This window comes from Myodes glareolus, chromosome 10, assembly GCF_982192425.1.
Source record: "Myodes glareolus chromosome 10, mMyoGla1.1, whole genome shotgun sequence".
Taxonomy (NCBI): Eukaryota; Metazoa; Chordata; class Mammalia; order Rodentia; family Cricetidae; genus Myodes; species Myodes glareolus.
This window is the reverse complement of record NC_142035.1, coordinates 38,705,438-38,726,188: the sequence shown is the minus strand read 5'-3', so window position 1 is coordinate 38,726,188 and position 20,751 is coordinate 38,705,438. Positions and strand designations below refer to the sequence as shown.

The 20,751-nt window shown below is 43.8% G+C and overlaps 1 protein-coding gene across 1 annotated transcript in view; it reads left to right on the top strand.

The window, feature by feature from the left end:
* The window catches only part of Ism1 (isthmin 1), a 73,391-nt gene extending 54,116 nt beyond the window's left edge, over positions 1-19,275 (top strand). The window contains exons 3-6 of the mRNA XM_048455571.3: positions 1,266-1,530; positions 7,806-7,949; positions 11,143-11,232; positions 17,710-19,275. Coding sequence (XP_048311528.2) covers positions 1,266-1,530; positions 7,806-7,949; positions 11,143-11,232; positions 17,710-18,227 — 1,017 coding nt within the window. The 3' untranslated portion in view covers positions 18,228-19,275. The remainder of the gene's footprint in view (positions 1-1,265; positions 1,531-7,805; positions 7,950-11,142; positions 11,233-17,709) is intronic.
* The last annotated feature ends 1,476 nt before the right edge of the window (positions 19,276-20,751 follow it).

Genomic DNA, 20,751 nt, shown 5'->3' with positions numbered 1-20,751 from the left:
CATCCAGTAGTATACTCTTTATTTACTTGTCCTTTCAAGGTTCCACGTGGCTCATACAAGTCATTATTCCCTAGCAACCATCCATTCCACCAAACAACAATGATAGAACATGGGGGTTGCATTTCTTTTCTCCTGATCTTAAAATTACAGCTGAATCACATAAGACCTTCATAACTATAAGAATACCGGAGTTGCTCACAAATGAAGGCAATGATGGCATCAGGGGTTAAAGCTCACGGTGCCCTTCTGGGCACCCCACAACAGAGGAGATGGATGTACTTGTCCTGATACATCCTCAGTACACTATGGGATCTAAGGTCACCCTCTGGACCTCACGCCCAGGACCATTATTGGCTTGGCAGCTTCTTTAAGTGTCAGACCGAGTACAAAACAAACAACCCCCAAGCTATTTATCTGGAGGATGGGCATACCCCACTGCAACTTGGCAGGGTATCTCACCAACTCCTCAGATGTCAGGTCGGGGCAAAACTGGGAATGCATCTGCCCAGGACATCTTGCGCTGATTACTTGGAGTGCGTGTTTCTGATTCATTTGCACATAACCCTTCCAGGACGTGTTGCAAGAACTATGTGATGGCCAGCGGAACCCAATGAGTCTTTTACTATTTTTTTAAACAAGTTTTTCTATGCTGATTGTCTCCCAGAGCCAAGAAGCTGTGTTCTTCCAGACCTATGACAGATTTCAAAAGTAGGTTTCGTTAATCCAAAGAACAAGTTCTAACCGTAGCTAGGGACGATGTGCTTTGACCCTGTTACTAGGCTGAACAATGGGAGGAGAGAAAGTATCATAGCTGGAAAAAGCCTTATCTTGAGGGCCTTGGGCGCACGTCTACGTGTGGCACATGTGCAGGGTTGTGGTCTGTAAGAATCGATAAGTTCACATGGACAGAGCATTTAGAACAGTGCCTGCTACGGCACCTGCTCAATAAATTGTGCTTTGTTGTGGCTGTTCTTTCGGTACCTCAGGAACACAGTGTTCCTTCAGTGAAAGACTTATCCATAATTTGGTCATCAGTAAGCCAAGAACCCAGTCACGACTAGCTTCTTGCCTATCTGAGACCATAGCCCTTCTAATCATGGAGTTCATGTGGGCCATTCCTGGATGTCTTGGATTCTCTACCGCCGTGTAAGTGCAGCTTTCTTCCGCAAGGGCTGCAGCCACCCTTTTCCTCGGCTCTCTCAGACCTTCTTCCTCGCTCGAGACTGCCAGTTCGCTATTGATCAGGCCTGTTCTCAATTCCTCAGGTCACCATAGAGGTGGTCGATGGTCCTGACTCTGAAGCAGAAAAGGATCAGCATCCAGAGAATAAACCCAGCTGGTCCGTCCCGATTCCTGACTGGCGGGCCTGGTGGCAGAGGTCCTTGTCGTTGGCCAGGACAAACAGCGGGGACCAGGACTACAAGTATGACAGTACCTCAGATGACAGCAACTTCCTCAGTGTTCCTAGGGGGTGGGACCGTCCAGCCCCAGGCCACCGGACTTTTGAAACCAAAGAGCAGCCAGAATATGGTGAGTTTACTACCCAGTAATATAAAATTGGTGGGGAGAGGAAAGGAGGATGATAAGGCCTCCCAGACGAGGGGCCAAGCAAAACTCAGTTTACAGTATGTGGTTTTCAGTCTTCTATGAGGCATACCTCATAAAGGCTGCGTTCACAGAAGCCCAGTGGAGCCTTCTGCAGCCACATTTTTTGGGGAATGCTATAATTTTAAAATTATACTTGAGATATTTTTTTAGGGTCTTTGGGTTTTTTTCCTGTCTAGTCTACGCTGAAACTTAATTTTACTTCTAAAGATGAATAAATCATCAAATCTCCTTCCCTGTGTTTTTTAGCTGTAAAAAATCTATGATGCAAACCAATTTAATAACAGAGACGTATACAGATGCTTCCTGTGCCCAGGCAGCATGTCAGGTCTGATTCTAGCAGTAGGGTGGCCCTTGAGAATCCGCACGAACAACTTGTGTCACAGTTGTCAGAGCAAGCCTCCCCCCTCTACTGTAAATGTTGTACCCCAAGCTGAGACTACCACGTTCATAAGTTAATGAAAAACTTCCAGATCCAATGGTTATTAAATTACTTTATTAAAATAGCAGAAGTTCTTTTCTTACTTCAGCTAAGATGAGAGACAAGGTGAAGGGATCTCAGTTCCAACCTGTCACTCAATGATTCGAACTCCCTCTTCCTTCAAATGAATACTTGGCGTGTCACAAATGTTCCTGCTGTTAAGTTCTTGTGGCTTCCCTGTCGGCAGACCAAGAAATGAACAATACATAATGAGGAGTGTCGTGGTCTGGATGAGATGCCCTGCAAATGTCTCAGATATTTGAGTCCTTGTTCCTCAGTTGGTAACTGTGTGGAAAGAATTAGGAGCTGTGGCCTGGTTGAGGGAGGTATGTTACTCAGGATGGACTCTGAGGTTACAAAATCCAGCACTCTCCAATGTGTTCTTTCCACCTCTGGCTCCTGAGCTCACAGCTACCGCTCCAGACACCTGCTGCCGGCTACTTCCACTCTCCACTCTCACCTCCGTCGTGGACTCTAACACTCTGCAACTGTAAGCCCAAAGTAAACTCTTTCTTAAGTTGCCTTGGTCATGATGCTTTATGACAGTGGAAAGGAAAGCACCGTATACAAGAATGATACAGAGAGTTTCAAACAGAGATCCAAGCAAGTACTTTCCTGTCCATGGTCATGTTCCCTCCCCTAAACTGGCCATAGTAAAGTTAGGGGGACACTGCGCATTGGTATCTCCGTTAGGATTCCATTCTTGGACATTCTCTAACTTGTCATGGTCATATTTTTAACAGAATATTTCGCCGTCTTTATTTTCCCCATGGAGTTTTCTTAGTAATGTTCATTATGATAGTATTATTAGTGCCTTAGAAAGAAGAGGCTAACTTTGGCCAGAATCAGTGTTGCTGGAAGGCAGGACAGATCAGAGTCTGGTGGGACGATGTAACTGCTGTGGTGCTGAGTCTGAGCTTCCTTAAGTTTTATTATAAGCTTCAGTTTCCTTACCCATAAAAGGAGTAAAATATTCTTCCTGTGGCAGACTTATCCTGGGAGATAAATGTAGCCATGACCATCTAGGACCAGTGGTACTGGACTCCCAAGACCACTTCCAGGCCAGTTCCAGTCAGTTCAGTGGTTCCTACACTGAACTGGCCATGGCCCCTATAGAACTGGCCTATGATGCCCTACTGTCCAGACACTATAAATAGAAGATTTTACCATCCCAAATAGCACCTATGAACATGAGTTCTCAGCTCATTGCAATGGTGAGCATTGTCTTCCTTCCTCAAGCCCTTTGATGTCATTGGGCTGTCAAAATGCCACAGAAATATTCTCGGGAACAGTTTGTTCTTGTTGTCATTGCAATTATTGTGGCCGAGGATCATTTTCTGCTCTGAGCCATACTCCCTCCCAGTTAAGCTCACATACCATGTCCTTACTTGTGTTTCTAGAATCATAAATTAGGCTTACCTTCTGTTATATATATTACAACTTCTCCATCTGGCATTAAAACAGAGAGGATCTCTCCCCAGAAAGATATGTTCCAAGCAGAAATCCTTGTTCTGCCCTTTGACCTCATGAAACAGGAATCCCATGGAAGGTCTTTGTTGGATGCTGATCTGGATCAGTGTGTGATAAGAGGCCTCAAGATGGTGAAGATCTTCCTAAAAGATTGCTCCTCCATAGAAATGATTAATAATGTGTCTAATTTCTGAGAAGTTAAGAATTTGAAGAAAGGCACCTACTGGTAGAATAAGTTCTTGATGACTGCTTATATATAACATATCTTAAGATAAAAATAGATTTTTGTGGCATATTTCTAACAGATTTTAGAGGGAACTACATGCAATCCTGGCATTCTGGAAGCTGGGGCAGAAGGGTCATAAGGTTGAGGCCAGTCCAGTCTACATAGTTTCTGTCTCAACAAACAAACAAACAAAAACAACAAAGAAACCAGTCTGATTTAGCCACTTCAAACAGCAGAAGAAGGGTTCTCTCTCAGGAGTCTGCAGGTTTATTGGAATGTTCATCTGAGCTGTGATAGACTGGTTTGACTGGAGCTGAACAGTCTTCAGTGAACTCAGTAACAATGATGGGACCCAGACAGGAATGCTGAGATGGCCAGAGCCTCTCTTCTGGCCCTCAACTTCCTTGGGCTCTTTACATGATAGTGGAATAGTTCCCTCCAACTAAACAAGACAAGTCTACGTGCTTAGACATTTTGCAGGCCTTTGCTTGCATCCTATTTGCCATCACCCCATCGACTGAAGCAAATCACGTGGTCCAGAACCAGCATTTTAAAAAAGGTGTAATCAAGGAAGTGGACATGGAGAAAGGATTTGCGGGCATCATTTCTCATACACTTTGATGCAACACTATGTAGCATGAGGGACGACTCGTTGGGGTTTATGTCCTGTCCAGTTCCCGCAGGCGGTAACCCCCAAAGAAATTACACAGAGATCTATATTAATTATAAACTGATTGGCCCATTAGCTTAGGCTTCTAGTTAACCCTTATAACTTACATTAGCCCATTATTCTAGTATATGTTAGCCACATGGCTCAGTACCTTTTTCAGCAGAGCAGGTCACATCCTGCTTCTTCCGTGGTCTGGGCAGGACTGGGGAGAGAGCTTCCTTCTTCCTAGAATACTCCTGTTCTCATTGTGTCACCTCTACTTCCTGTCTGGTTTTCCTGCCTATAACACTAGCATTTAGTCATCATGCTGTGTAGGCTTTGAAAAACTGACAAAAGCTATAGTGGACTTTGAAAAGGGGACCTCAACTAAGGAACTGCCTCCGTCAGACTGCCCTGTGGGCGTGTCTGTGAGGGCATTTCCTGATTAATGATTGACATGGGAAGGCTCATTGTGAGCAAGTGGTCCTGGCAATCCAGGACCACTTAAGAAAGCAGGCAGAAGCTGGGAGGTGGTGGTGCACGCCTTTGATCACAGCACACAGAGGTAGGCAGGTACCTGCAGGCAGGAACTGAAGCAGAGACCAGGAGGAGGACTGCTCACTGGTTTGCTCCCCATGACTTGCTCAGCCTTCATTTTTTTCTTTGTTTGATTTTTGTTTTTCATGATAGCGTTTCTCTGTGTAGCCATGGCCTTCCTGAAAAGGTACCTGCCTTCAGCTCCTGCCCTGATTTTCTTCATTGATGTGACCCAAAACACAAAATACACCATTTCCTTCCCTACGCTGATCTTGATCAGTGTTTTAGCAGAGCAATAAAAGGAAGCTGATACAGTCATTTAGATCCAGAAAACCAAAGTGAGGAGTCCAGCTCATACAGAGATTCAGATACAGGCCTCATAGTGAGCTAAGCCCTCAAGTTGAGTGACATTGCCCCGCATGAGTTCTCGCCCTTAATGAAGTGGGAAGGAAAGGCTGCAGGAGATTTCTGGACAGCAGAGGCACCTTTGCTTTTATAAAGTCCAGCAGTACAGCCGTTGGCCTCACTGGATTTTATCTTAGGCTGCTATTCCCTCAGCAAGTGACATGGCATCTATCTGCATGGAGTAATGTTTGCTTTCCAAACTTGCTCTGTCTCTTCTTTTGGTGTGAAAATATAAGAATCTTTACTTGTGCCTCTTGTTGTTCCCTTTAACAAAATCTGGCCCTGTTTGTGTATGCAGAATAAAAATGCAGCTTGTGAACTTGTAATATGATTCACTGCATATAGATGGCATCACTGACACGCATGCAATTGTTCCAAGCATGTCTGCAAAATTCTGGGAGAGAGCCCTGACTATTCTGTCTCAGACTTTTCTCCCCATGGAAGCAACTTGTCACTCCAGTCCTGCTGGGTCTGTGCCCCAGAGGAGGCAATAGAGAGGGTCACACTGGAAAATGGTGTCCACTTCCTTAATGTAAAACGGAAGCTTCAGACTTCTGGTTGGCTGTGTGGTTAGGAAACTTGTTTCTTAGATGAAATCAAAGAAACAAGTGGATTAATTGAAAAAAATTATTTTAATGAAAGGAGATAGACATGGATGATGCTTCCAAAGGCAGGTATGCCATGAGAAACTTTATATTCAGTTAGGGAAGAGGCCATCACAATGTCATATACACACATACACACACACGCGTGCGCAAGTGCACACACACACACACACACCAATTCTGAGAAGGCTCAGCAGCCCTGTGATAGCCCAGGATGCCTGCAGAGTAAGTATTGTCTAAGCAACAGCCTTAGCAGCTGGCACAGGACCCAAGATTCGGGTGGAAACATATGGAGAACATTCTTGCTGGGTCTATGTAATAACAACCACACAACCTATTGTGAAGGAAGGGTATCCAAACCTTTCAAAACACCTGACTGCAGCCCCATAGAGACCCCAGGGCAAGCTGTGCATGAGCCAGGAGAAATCTTTACGGAGTGGTGTTACTGGAGAGAAGTCATGCATTAGAGATCTGGGACCTGATGCTACAGCCCAGCTTTCCTTTCTGTTACCCTGATAACCCTGGACAAGACCTCCAGATACTCTAAAACCTTGGTTGCTTCTGATAAGAGATCATCAATCTCTTATCAGAAGAGATTATCAGAACAATGTGCACACATCCCCAGCTCTCTCCAGCCTCTTCTAGTGTGCCCCACATTGTTCCCCATGTTATTCATAACTTCTAAATTACCATATAATTTACCATTTTGTATTCATTGCTCATTCTACCAGGGTAAGGAAAACTATTCTTAATAATATATCCCACAGATCTAGAATTATGCTTGACATATAGTGAGAGTTCAAGTAATACTCATTGACCAGATGTTGAATAATGACTTCAGAGGATAGTTCTCCTCTTACCATTAATATGTTGGTTATTTGTTACCGTGTAACAAGCCATTCTATACCTAGCATTCATTATTTCTCATGATTCAGTGACTCAGCGAGTTCAGACTGTTTGGCAGTTCTACACTTGATGGCCTCATCTACATTCCGTTTCCATACAGAAGTATTGGGAGCCTCCCTTCCACTGTCAAATGTTCTGCCATCCTTCATGTGACTCCATTTTGAGGGGATAGCATCTCACCATTCTTGAATTTGTTCCACTTGAACTTCTTTCATAGTGATTGGATTTACCAGAGTAAACTAGACTGGAAGCCAATGGGGATCATAAGGTCAAAGTAAGACCAGATTCTGTGGAACTTGGAACTCTCTCTTCTCTTCTCTTCTCTTCTCTTCTCTTCTCTTCTCTTCTCTTCTCTTCTCTTCTCTTCTCTTCTATTCTCTTCTCTTCTCTTCTCTTTTCTCTCTTCTCTTCTCTCTTCTCTTCTCTTCTCTTCTCTTCTCTCTCCCCTCCCCTCCCCTCTTCTCTCCTCTCCTCTCCTCTCTGCTCCTTTCCTCTCCTCTCCTGTTCTCTTCTCCTCTCTTTTCTCCTTCTCTTCCTCTGTCTCCCTATTTTCCTCCATCCCTCTCTCTTTTCCTTTCTTCTGCATTCCTCTTCCTCCCCCTTCTCCTGTCTCCCTCACCATCCTCTCCTTTTCTATCTCCCTTATTCTTCATCTCCCTCCCACGAGGAGAAAAGGGTCATCCCAGGTGTTGAGTCCTAGTCACGTACAGATCAACACAGCACCACAACCCTCTTGGTCTTCACAGACCTGAGTTCTAACATGAACCTATGGCCGTAAGCCTTTGAGCTCAGGCTGCAACCAATCCCTTTGAGAGCAAGAACAACGAAAGAGGAAGAGAACGTGACTGACAGGCAAATTGAACTGGAGACTTGGGAACTCTTCAGGTGGGGATGATGACCATCTCCCTGGCTCCCTTCCAGATTCCACAGATGGTGAGGGTGACTGGAGTCTCTGGTCTGTCTGCAGCGTCACCTGTGGAAACGGCAACCAGAAACGGACCCGTTCTTGTGGTTATGCATGCATTGCAACAGAGTCAAGGACCTGTGACCGTCCAAACTGCCCAGGTAATTGTGGGACTATGATTACAAGTTCAAGGGGAAGGTTTTTTTCATTTATAATTTAAAACTTGAAGAAAACATTTAAAAGATAACCATTTTCGTCATAAATCTTTTTACCAGAATGGGACAACTAGAGATAACTGATAGACTTGGTGAATGGAAAGATGGATTTCCTTAGTCTTAAGCACAATTGCGGTGGCTGTGACCTAAAGGGCAGAGCCATATTGTTCTTATTTGGCTTGAAGGAGGGCTTCTGGTCAGTTTGGGACTTTGATGTGGGAGTGTCATAACTTGAAAAACTCACTTGAAAACAGATACTTATATCTGATAAGGAAGCTAGCATTAGTGAATTCTCATTCTCAGGAAAACCAAGGAGTTAGCCTTGTCAGTAATACCAGTGAGCTGCCGAAGGCTTCCCATGAAACAGACTGGTGTAACTTAGCATTTGATTGTGATTTTATACTGTAGTATCAGTGCCTTGAAAATTAAATTAATTGCTAACTTGACAAGGAATCCTACTGGGACTCAAAAACAATTCTGACTGTGGTTGACAAAGTTATAGTGGCTTGTCAAAATCTGACCTATGACCTATTTATGTAGAGAGCTTCATTTTTAAAGGAATTAAGCATGAGGAGCAGAGGCAACCAAGGCCATGAGTGGCACAGAAAGCCTGAAGTATGCGCCTCCTGGTCCTTTACACAAAGCTTATCGCCTCCTGCCCTATGGTTTCACTGTGTTCCCACTGCCAGGCAGAATACCAGCCTACAATAATATCTTGGGCCCTTTCATGAAACCACACATTCCAAATGGCTTCATCTAAAAGAAATTTCAGAGACTGAAAATCTGATCCCCATACCTCAGACTTCCTTTCTCTACTCCTAGACATTCTATTCTCAAGCCAAGGACATTTGGACCAAAACAAAAGTGGAAACACAAAGGGGTTTCTGAGAAGGGGGAGAAAGGAGCGACTTGAATGAGGCGTACACTGGCAAACTGTGGGGTTGAAATGTAAGAAGTGGTGGCTCCGGCTCCATGTCAGCTCTGCAGACATATTATTTTTCCTCATCTTTCCTGTGCTTTTTGCATTGAGCTGAGTTGGATGTCTGGCAAGTGGGTTGTGAATGGGTAGGAACCAAGTTGTGAAGAATAACATGAGTGGGAGGAAGCAACAGTCAGGAACAACGTGAAGAAGAGAAGACAATGAAGAAAAACAGAGAAGTAAAAAGGATATCGGGATAAAGAAAAAGAAGATCGTCTAGAGGTGAAAGAGAGAGGACTTGTCTGGCCATGTGTGAGGCCCTGGATTAGATTCCCTAGCGCCAAGCAAGAGAGAGAGGAAGGAAGGAGAGAGGAGAAAGCAAAGGGTGAAGAGGGGGAAAGAGGAAGGAGAGGAGAGAGGGGTGCAGAGAAAGGTTAAGATTAAGGAGTTGAAGAAAAACATGAAAAAGATAGTAAGGAAGAGACTGGGCGTGTCCTAAACAATTGAGTATCAATCAAACTTCCCTGACTTTTAGGTGTGTTATTTCATTCAATTGTCAAAACTGCCCTATGGAACAGAATTTTATTATTGTATTTGTCTGGCATTTAAGGAAACTGAGGCCCTAAACCAGCAACAAATAATAATAATAATAGAATTTGAATCCACGCTGCCTGACTTGAGAGACCATGGCCCTTGCTGTTACTCTTTCCCCTTCGCCATGAAGGAAGGTCTCTGAAGGCCACACATGGACACAGAAAGGGTTCTGCCTGGAGTCATGGGGCATCCCTGTGTTATTTTCAGAGCTAGCACAGACAGCCAAGCCAGCAGATTTGGATTTCCTGCCAGGGAAAAGTTCTTCTCTGCTGCCATTTCGCATGTTTCCTTTTTGGGTACCAGGACCACTGAGAACACTGCAGTTGGCATTCCTGTGCCCGCATCTCCTTCTCATCTGTCCTTGCCCACTCCAGCCTTTCCAGCCTTTCTGCTTAAGGAGGTTCCAGCTTCAATGGTCCCTTTGGATATAAATGATTACTTTTAGTAGGCTGTCCTTCTATATTTGGGTTTTTTTTCTAAATCTCTACTTTGCTGTAAGTCATTACGGAATAGGCAAGGTCTTGAAGGCTTGGTAAAGTACGTCCCCTTGGGGGCTGGAGAGATGGCTTGTGGCTAACGGCACCTGCTGCTGCTTCAGTTCCCAGTACCTATATAAGGCAGTTCAAAACCACCTGAAACTCCAGGTCCCGGGAATCTGATGCCTTCTTCTGGCCTTATTGGGCACTCAAACATACCTAGCGTACACACACTCATACATACAAATAAAAATAAATAAATATTTATTACAACTATGTCCCTAGGCTAACCCTTGCTTGAGGGATCTAACAAACTCAGAGTGCTCTCTTAAAGGACATACAGTCGTGTCCAGTGGAGCTAGGGTTCCCCCCAAAAGCTACCAGCCTCCACTCTTTCTTCTTTCTCATGACTTAGCTTGCTAAATCTGAGTTGGGTGTGATGGTTCTGAGAGGGGGTGGGAGTGGGGTGGGGCTAGGGGAGCTGAAAGGTTTGCAGCAAGCTGGGTTCAGTTCCTTGGAGTAAGTAATGGATTTCTCTGCGCGTTCTTTCTGAAACCTCAGTAGGAATGGCGCCAGACAACCAACGAAGCAGGAGCCATGAGCTTTTGCTTCCTCTTCTGGGAGATGCTCTCCTTGCACTCCATTCTTGTATCTCGGTTACCTCTGTGGGGGAGAGGTGCCACTTAGTTCTCCTGAATTTAGAGAAAGGAAAACCGAGGCACGCAAAGATGAAGTGTCCTGCAAAGGTTCGCACAGCTAGTAATGATGTAAACCCAGGCCGTCAGCCATTAAAAAGGAAGGTTTTGAGCACTCTGCTGGCTCTGGTTTAGTTTGTCACTCACGAGACAGCCACCCTGACAAGTGCCCCACTGCCACCCACCCCTCATCTTTAAGGCAAACGGGTAAGTCCGTGCGACTCGCTGCCGGCACATTTGGATCTGATCTTGCACTGTGGATAGTATCTGGAGTTTTCATATGCTTTATGCACTGCTACCTGTTTTTACTGTTTCCTCTGCTGGCAAGTTTCTGCCCATGAGTAGCGATGAACACAAAACGGCTTTGTTCAGGTGTATTTGTTTTGAATTTGAGGGGGGTAGTGGTGAACTTTTCCATAAAACTAGAGGGAAAATGAGCTCTTGTCTGTGTTTAGGAATTGAAGACACCTTCAGGACAGCAGCCACTGAAGTGAGTCTGCTTGCGGGAAGCGAGGAGTTTAATGCCACCAAGTTGTTTGAAGTTGGTAAGAATTTTCCCCCTTTTTAAAAATCCAAATATTGGTTCAGTGTTTTGGAGATTCATTTTGCTTTTGCAGTGCCATCATTGGACACATGAAAATGTTTCATTTTTCCCTTTGACGGTCCAGTGCTCCCAACAGATTTCCTGCTCACTGAATAGACTACTGACAAGAAAGAGGCAACCACAGACAAGAAAGAGCAACCTCATCCCTCCAACACTAGGTTAGACTGAGCCATAGAATGCCCTGTGAGCAACCTGCAGAGCCTCTCAAGTAAGAGACAGGTTGAGCCCACCCTCCACCTAGCACAAATTAAGCCTACTGCCCAAAGTTTTCTCAATATTATATACTTCCCTCCTTTGCAAGAATTTTAGATGGCGGGGGCAGGGAACTTCAGTACAGTGTGTGTGTGTGTGTTTCCCACTTTTCTACTCGAAAGCGCTGGCTCAGAAGCAGCAGCCTAAATGAACACATCAGAAAGTACACGCTCAGGTGCAAGCTTGCTTTACAGCTCAGCTTCATTTACTTCTGGGTACCATTCTGTGTTGTCAAACAGTCACATTCCTTCTCTCCCACTTCTTTGATCCACGAAAATTCTTTTGTCAACTCAAGTCTGCAGTCTCTCCTCAGACAAAATTGAGCAGGCCTAAGTCTCTTTCAGTTTCCTAGCCCAACTATTTTGATACTTAACTTTCTCTTTCCCAGAAACCTACAGAAGACAGTCAAGGGTCTAAGTAGAATAGTCTAGAAACCAGAGAAACACTGAAGAGCACGGTGCGAGCACCCTGGTGAGAAGAAATAAGGAAGAGCTATATACCAGCAGCAGCAGTGGGCAGTAATGGGCAGGGGCACTGACAGTCCTGCCTCATCCCGCCCTCACCACCCACGCTGAAGAGGTATTGCCAGCAGAAAGCTGCTGGGAGAAGGACAGTCCGCTTTCTCTAAGGGAGCTGAGCATGTTCCAGTTGACAACAACATAGCCAAGAATATTGGGATGACACAAATTGGTCCTGATGGGGGAAAATGGAGTTAGGCAGTTAGGGAGGAGGGTAGCTCTGGGAAGAGCAGGGGTGGTGAGTATGACCAAAACATATTGTACAAAATTTTCAAAGGACCCAGCCATTATCAGTGTGTAATCAGACGGGCTGATTTTTGAAGACTGACCCCAGATCTTATGTAGCTAAAATATACCTTAATTTTGACAATGTTTGTTAATAATTTATTTTTAAAAACAAATCCATTCAAGAATGTCTGTAAGCCAAACTCAGGACAGTTCAGAAGTTCTGTGTTAGTAGGGCCTCCATCTAACCCTCTACATCACATACACAATGAAATTACATTTACTGAACAAGAGGCCACATCGATACAAGACACCAGAACTATGTAGACCTATTTCAACCAGAGTCGAGACAAAAGTGAATTGAGCACATTCAGTGTAGGTAACTGGTGAGTCTTTGGTGAAGGCCTATTTATTTGTAAAACTGAGGAGAGTGGATGTAAACCAAGAAGGAAACCCCAAGATTGGCAACCTTGGAAAACCCTTACCATTCTTGATTTGATGGGAACAGGATAGGAGCAGCAGACACAGATCACAGAGAAAGTCACCTGACCACAATCCCAGTTCTCCAAAGGATGCAGACAGTATGCATTGAGAGAGGAACCAGTAAATCATTCTAACTTGCCTCTCTTCCCTCTGTGTGGTCCGTGGATGTGTCTTCCCACGGGGAAGTTCAAATAGAAACCAGGGGTGAAAGACCTATGGCTATGGTCTACATGGATCAGGATAAGAGCATCATGGAATGAAGACTTGGAAGGGCAAACAGGAAAGCAGAAACTGGAAACACTGGATCATCACGTGATCAATTACTCTAACTAACACGACCTTGAGTTTTCTCATCTATAGAACAGCATGAGATAGTGCATCTCACAGAATGACTGTGGAATCTAGTGTGTTAATACCTGTCAAATTCAAGCATGCCCATCATACTATACAAGTATTTCTTTAAAACTTAAAAGAGTCAATAAATGTCCTGAGGCACAGGAGTTAAAGGAGTCTCCCACCTTGAAAAATATAACTCCATTTTCTGGAACCTCCTGAGCTTCGTTTCTGAAGGTCCTGCCCTTCCAAGAAAAACCTATTACATCCCAGGTACTGCCCAAGATGGAACTGTCCCACTCTGAGTGATTGTACAGACAAGAAGACATAGCCACAAAATCCTAGAACTCAGAGAAGAAAGGAGCCACCCTGCATGCCAACTGTCCCGACCCAGAGCACATCCCCTGGCTCTGAGTCTCCATCCCAAGCTCATCAGAGAAGTTCTAGTTTCATGCCCACTTGAGAATAAGAAAATAGAAGCCCTGCAAGTCGAAATGCCTTGTCTGTGGCCACAAAGCTGCTAAGAAGGTGGGATTTAATCACAGTCAGGCTAAATATGAGAATCTCATCTGACACCAGAGCTCTGGGAGAAATGTCCCATCTCCCCCCTCTTCCCCAGCTAACTGATAAGAGACATGTGCCCCCCTCCCAGCTGACTCTATGTCCTGACCATGTGATCTTCATTGTCTGATGCCAAAAACCTTGTTCTCTTGTATCTTCTTCTCCAGAGAAGAAAGTGTCCTCAGCCCCAATCATCCTATTTTTTGTGTTCTCTCTCTCTCTCTCTCTCTCTCTCTCTCTCTCTCTCTCTCTCTCTCTCTGTGTGTGTGTGTGTGTGTGTGTGTGTGTGTGTGTGTGTGTGCCCACCCATGTATGTGTCTGTCTTAACCTTTTGAGACCAGGTCTCTCACAGAATCAGAAGCTCATTATTTCAACTAGACTAGCTAGCCTGAGGTCCGCCATGACCCACATATCTCTACTAACCCCCCAGTGCTGGGGCTCCAAACATGTTTTGCTGCACCCAACTATTTTATCCGTGCTGGGGATCTGAACTTGGATTATTATGCTTACTAACAAGTGCATTAAGCCATGCCTCCTGTCCCCCATCAGATATTTTTCATCCCAAAGTTTGGTTTTTACAATTAATGCTTAGCAGAAGGCCCTCCCCACCTCCTGCCATCTCTGCCACTGAAACTTATATCAATTTGAGTTCTGCAAGTAGCACATACCAGACAGGAGTGACAGTCTGACACTTAAGGAAGAAGAAAAGGAGAAGCAGGAAGGAAAAAAAAATTAACTCAGAGCCGTGTCCAACAGGGACTGCCAAGGGAGGAGCCAGAGAGCAATGCTTCCTCCATGTTTGATCATCAACCTCCAAGGCAAGGATGAGCTGGATGATGGGAGGTGGTCAGCAAAGTCAACACAGCAGGCTCTCTTCTAGGAGTTCTGAAGAGGAAGTCTGGCCACTACCAGTCCTACATGGTGCTCGCGATCAGCATGATGTAACAGGCACCCAAAACTATTCCTGGCTTACCCTACTAGAAATAACATAGTTCAGTTTTGAAATGTTTTTGTTTTGTTTTGTTTTTTAGACAAGAGTGCCAAGTATTGTGGTTGATGCCTGTAATCAACATTTAGAGGATGAAGTGAGTTCCAGGCCAGTCTGGGACACACAATGAGACTGTCTCAAAAACAACAACAGAAGAGTGTCTAGGTTTAGGTAAACAGGTTTGCTCTTAGGGAGAAGTAAATAAAGCATGAAAGAGCCATGGTGTGTTCAAATTTCTGTCACTGTGGGAAAAAAAAGTACTTGAAAGAGAAAACAACTTAAAAGCAAGAAAAATTTATTTTGGCCTCTAGTTTCAGTGCATGGTGTTTGGATCGTTGTCTTCGGGGCTGTGGCAAAAGCAGAACATCACGGTGAGCAGGTGATTGGGCAGACTGTTTACCTCATGGCAACAGGGAAGAAAATGATTTGGTGATATTTTATTTATGTTTTAATAAATAAAGCTTGCCTGAAGATCAGAGTGAAAAGCTAGCCACCCTAGTCAGCCATACAGGCCAGGCAGTGGTGGTACACACCTTTCATCGCAGCAGCCAAACTAGTTAGCCATGGAGGCTGGGTGGTAGTGGTGCACGCCTTTAATCCCGGCACTAGAGAGGAATATAAGGTCGAATGAGACAGGAACTCATTCTCCTTTCAGTCTGAAGATTTCATAGAGGTAAGAGCTCTCTAGTGGCTTGGCTGCTTTGCTTTACTGGTCTTCAGGTTGAACCCCAATATCTGTCTCTGGGTTTTTATTAGTCATGCTACAAAAAGAAGAGAGAATGCAAAGGACTGTCACCCCAAGATGCCTTTCAACGGCACACACACCGTTAACTCCCATAAGCTCCACTACTCTGGGTAGTGCCACAGACTGAGGACATGAGGATACATGAGCTTTTGATGGACATTTAAGATCCAAACAATAACAGTGGGAAATGGGATGGATATGTGGCGAAGTGGAACGGCAGATTAAAGGATGGTTTATCCTGGGACCAGCCACCCTCCTTTCATTAGGGATCCTGATGGGGAAAACCTGTGTGCCAGCTCAGCCGAATGAAGGCCAAAGTCCAGGGGTTTGAAGAAAGGAGAGAGGTTTGGTAATATCTGATTAAGGTGCTTTCTGTCCCGATCAGTCAGTGTGGGCAAGGAGTTCGACTAATCACGAACAAAGAAAGAAAGGTCTGAGCCTGTGCTTACCATCTGTAAACAGAGATGGAGCATTCTGAACCTCATCTAAGTCCAGTGTGAAAAGGGCTTCTCTGCAGCACGGTGAAGATGGGTGGGGACATGGATCCTTAATGCTGCTGTTTGCCGGGACAAAGTTCTTTGAATCACAGGCATTGGGCCTACTCATGTGCCTAGTCTTCCTTTACTTACTATTTTGAGGTAAGGTCTCACTGAGTTTCCCAGGTTGACCCTGAAGTCCTTCTGGATATCAGGTTAGCCTTAGATTTATTCTCCATACCAGATTTGTTTTAAACTTATTCTGTAGTCCAAGCCAGCCTTGAACTTGTGATTCTCCTACCTCAGCCTCCAGATTAGCTGGAGTTACAGTCTCCGGTGCTCCAGCCTGATCTGGGTTAAAGTTTTTAAGTAAAATATGACACTGTCATTGAATGGGAAGACTGAGAAGGATTTTCTGAGTTCCTGGGTTACAGCGAGACTCTATTTGTTCCTCACATTTATTTGATCCCCCTAATATCAAATCCCCTCCTGTTTGGCTAACATTTCCCCAGTGTCTGTGTTCTTTTTTTATTTTATTTTATTGATTTTTATTGAGCTCTACATTTTGCTCTACTCCCCTCCCTGCCTCTCCCCTCCCCTTCAATCCTTCCACAAGGTCTTGACCAAACAACTGACAGACCATGAGAACCTCTGTGAGAGGTCAGGCAGGGGCCAAACTGACCTGGGAATGTCCTGTCCTGTTCAAGTAAAGTGTTTCTGTTCACCTATACCCTGCCAGTTGTTCCCAAGGGACAATGCAAGAACAGCATATGTTCAAATTTCAGTTCTTAAAGAAAGCCAGAAATGCACATTTAGAATTTGAATTCATAAATGATTTTTTATTTTTTATTATTTAAAACAAACTTTAAATTTAATTATATTTTGATCATATTTTCCCTTCCCCCAAGTCCTTCCAGATCATCTCACACAACCTTAAGTTGTTTCTCAAAAAACAAAACCCTAATAGAACAACAAAGGCCCCCAAAATTCAAAACAAAGCCACACCCAAAAGAGAAAAGAAATCATCAAACTGTAACCAAATTAAAGAAGCAGTTGATCAACATGTAATTAGAGTCCATAAATTCTTAAGTATTTGCAACTAAATTAATCTTTTCTCAATGCTTTGAAAACCAAACATATCACCTCTGGCCTCAGAGCTACACTCTTACCCCTTTGAGGCATCTTAGTCTGTGAATTTGCATAGTGATAATTAAGGTCCAGCAGTTGGGGGATGAATTATGTTTTAAACCACTCAGTGAGTGGCAGAAATAAAATAAATGCAAGTCTACAAATAATCCTTTGAGGCCTTTCCACAACATTACCACTTATTTAGAAAATTCAATACAGCTCTCTGAATCAGCTAATTGTGTTAGGATATATAATTAGGCTATGGTTATCTGTGATGATATTCTGTTTTTTGTTTTACATTTGAGGGTTTTATTGGGACTTTTGTTGAGATCTGGTTTGGTTTGGAGTTTTTTGAAGATGCTTTCAATTTAGGGATAATAACATATGTTTCTACATAAAATTTTAAAGGATGGATCAAATGCACTGATAGTTAAATATGGGTGAGAGAATACTGGTAGTCATTCAGTCAGTGACTTACTCTACTCTTTGTTGTCCTGTGTTTGAAATTTCCCCCTACTATAAAGTAAGGAGTTGGAAAGATGTCTTATAAACGAAGTTGCCAAGTTCAGGGGTGATGAGAATGGCCACCATGTGTGGTGGTTATGGATACCTGCTGGGTGTCTGATGTAAAGGCGGACACTGTTGACTCCATTGGCATCCTCACACCTAGCTAAGCATGTACTTAGAGGAGTTCTTTGGTCTTTTTCAGATATGGACAGCTGTGAGCGATGGATGAGCTGCAAAAGTGAGTTCTTAAAGAAATACATGCACAAGGTGATCAATGACCTGCCCAGCTGTCCCTGTTCCTACCCCACTGAGGTGGCTTACAGCACGGCCGACATCTTTGACCGCATCAAGCGCAAGGATTTCCGATGGAAGGATGCTAGTGGACCCAAAGAGAAACTGGAGATCTACAAGCCTACTGCCCGGTACTGCATCCGCTCTATGTTGTCCCTGGAGAGTACCACCCTGGCTGCCCAGCACTGTTGCTATGGGGACAACATGCAACTCATCACCAGAGGCAAGGGGGCAGGCACACCCAATCTCATCAGCACCGAGTTCTCTGCTGAGCTCCACTACAAAGTGGATGTTCTGCCTTGGATCATCTGCAAGGGTGACTGGAGTAGGTATAATGAGGCCCGGCCTCCCAATAATGGACAGAAGTGCACAGAAAGCCCTTCTGATGAGGACTACATTAAACAGTTCCAAGAGGCCAGGGAATACTAAAGCAATGCTGGTTCGGAAGCACAAACGCACTGTTCTGCCAACTGTCACCCAGTTTTTTTAAGCCACATTTTTGTACATTTGTATATTCCACATGAGTATTTTTCTAAGTACACGAGGGGTACGCTCCGGGTCTGAGGGACTGCTATATCCATTGCCTATAAACCATGTTGGAAGTCCTGACAGTGGGTATGTAGGCAGGAAGAGGCACCTGGGAGCCAGAGTGGGTGTGATTCAATTCCCACCTCTGTCCAGTGCACAGGAGCACAGAGACTGAGACTGTAAACATTATAAGCGGTTTTTATATATAACTTATTTAATACAAATGTGACTTAAGCTTTCCCTTTTCTCTGGAGTTGACCTTGTAAAAAATTATTTAATCACTTCTGAGAGAGTTTGAAAAGGAAAGGACTTCGGGGAATGGGGAGAAAAGGAACTTTGCTGTGGAGACGCATGAAGACAAGAAAGCAGCAGCTTTACACCGGGTACGCTTGAGCCATAAGGTGGTTGCTGGAGTCACAGAATCCAACATTTTCTTGCCTTAGACTAGGCAAGGGGTGGGTAGTAAGTGAATGTTTAGAGTCAGATCTAAGACTTGGTTTGAAATGGCTTTAGAACAAATGACCAGTGTGATTCCATTAACAAGCTCAGGAGACTGGAGGAAGTTTCAGGCACAAAGCCAGGAGTGGCACTTTCCAAAAGAAAAAAAAAAGCAAAACAAGTGGGAAAATAATATGGGCCCCATTTTATCTATTTTATTTTAATATAACAACTTTTCTCTACCAATATATTCCCAGTAAATAAATATAAAAGGGGGTGGTAGTAGCTGAATTCCGGGAAATCCTCCTTTTTTATGTTTTAAGAAAGAAAAGAAGCCGCGTTATTTTTGTAAAGTATTTATTGAATCATTGGATATTGTGCATTGTGCAGCAATAAAGCAGTCCAGTTCTGTGGGGTAGAACTGGAGGACAGATGAAAAGTTGGTTCTAAGGCAATCTTACTTGCAAAACTCCAGGAAAAGAGATATATAATAAAATCATAATAAAATGTGTTACCTGCATCCTTGATTTGTGATACAAATATTGTAACTACTCCAAGGAAAGCAAGGCTTTCATGGGGGAAAGCTTCAACCCAGGTAGGAATAAAAGACTCCCAAATGGACTTATAGTGGCGAGGCAAAGCCATACCACCAATGGCATTAAGTGTATCTCCCTGTCCACAAATTAGCTCAAGACAATTGGCATACACATCGTATTTTTTTTCTCATCAAGATCTAAGAAAACCAAGCTAGAGCAAAGGTTTAAGTTGGCCAAGGCTACTTCAGACAGAATACATAAATACAACTAACATGCAGAACTATTTACAATGCAAATCATTCTTTTGCCAGATGAGAGAAACCAAAGGTCAGAAAGCACAAACCATATTCCTTGTATCCCTGGTGGTTTTGAAGTTCTTGACCACACATTCAAGTTATCCGATAAAAGTGTGTTCCTATGGCAAAGCCCTTGTTAGTTTTTTATACGTTAGAATGAATTCTTTACTGAGGCAATAACCATCCTATTATTCTATAATAGGTTCTGCATCTTGTGATAAAATAATGATTCTTATTTTGGGCTGGAGATGGTTCAATAGTAGTTAAGAACACTTACTGCTCTTGCAAAGGACCTGGGTTCATTTCATAGAAACCACATAGTGGCTCACATCCATTTTTAACATTTCCAGGGGAACTGGCACTCTCTCTTGGCCTCTGTGGATACCAGGCATGCACGGTACACATATAACCATGGAGACATTCACACATACACATAAAAATAAAACCTCACCAGGCGGTGGTGGCATACTCCTTTAATTTCAGCACTTGGGAGGCAGAGGCAGGTGGATCTCTGTGAGTTTGAGGCCAGTCTGGTCTACAGAGTGACTTCCAGGACAGGCTCCAAAGCTACACAGAAAAACCCTGTGTCAAAACGTCAGATACATAAACAAACAAGCAAGCAAACAGACAAATAACTCTTTATTTTAATGTCTTATTCACATCTGAAGGGGTGCTAAGCAAGTGAACCAGCAGAGAGAATAAACGGTCCATATATCAGAGAAGAAGAGAGTTTGGTTTGCATTATGGAAGAAAACATCTTAAAAGAGAGTTGTCTGGAAATAGAATGTATTACCTTTCCACTGGTTGTTTTCTTGCCAGGAAACACGTGTAAGCAAAGGCCAGAGATATGGCATGTGGGAAGTTCAGCTGAGTAGCATGGAGGGCTATGAAAGCTTTTCAGCAAGACTTGAGGGGTGTCCTACAGCAAGTCCAAGGCTGTGGGGAAACCCTGCTGGGGATGAGGAATGCATCTTAAAGTTCCAGTAGAGGAGTAAGACTTTTTCTTCTAGTAATTTTAATTGATTTCTTTTTTTAAAAAATATTTATTTATTTATTGTGTATACAACATTCTGTCTGTGTGTATGTCTGCAGGCCAGAAGAGGGCACCAGATCTCATTACAGATGGTTGTGAGCCACCATGTGGTTGCCGGAAAT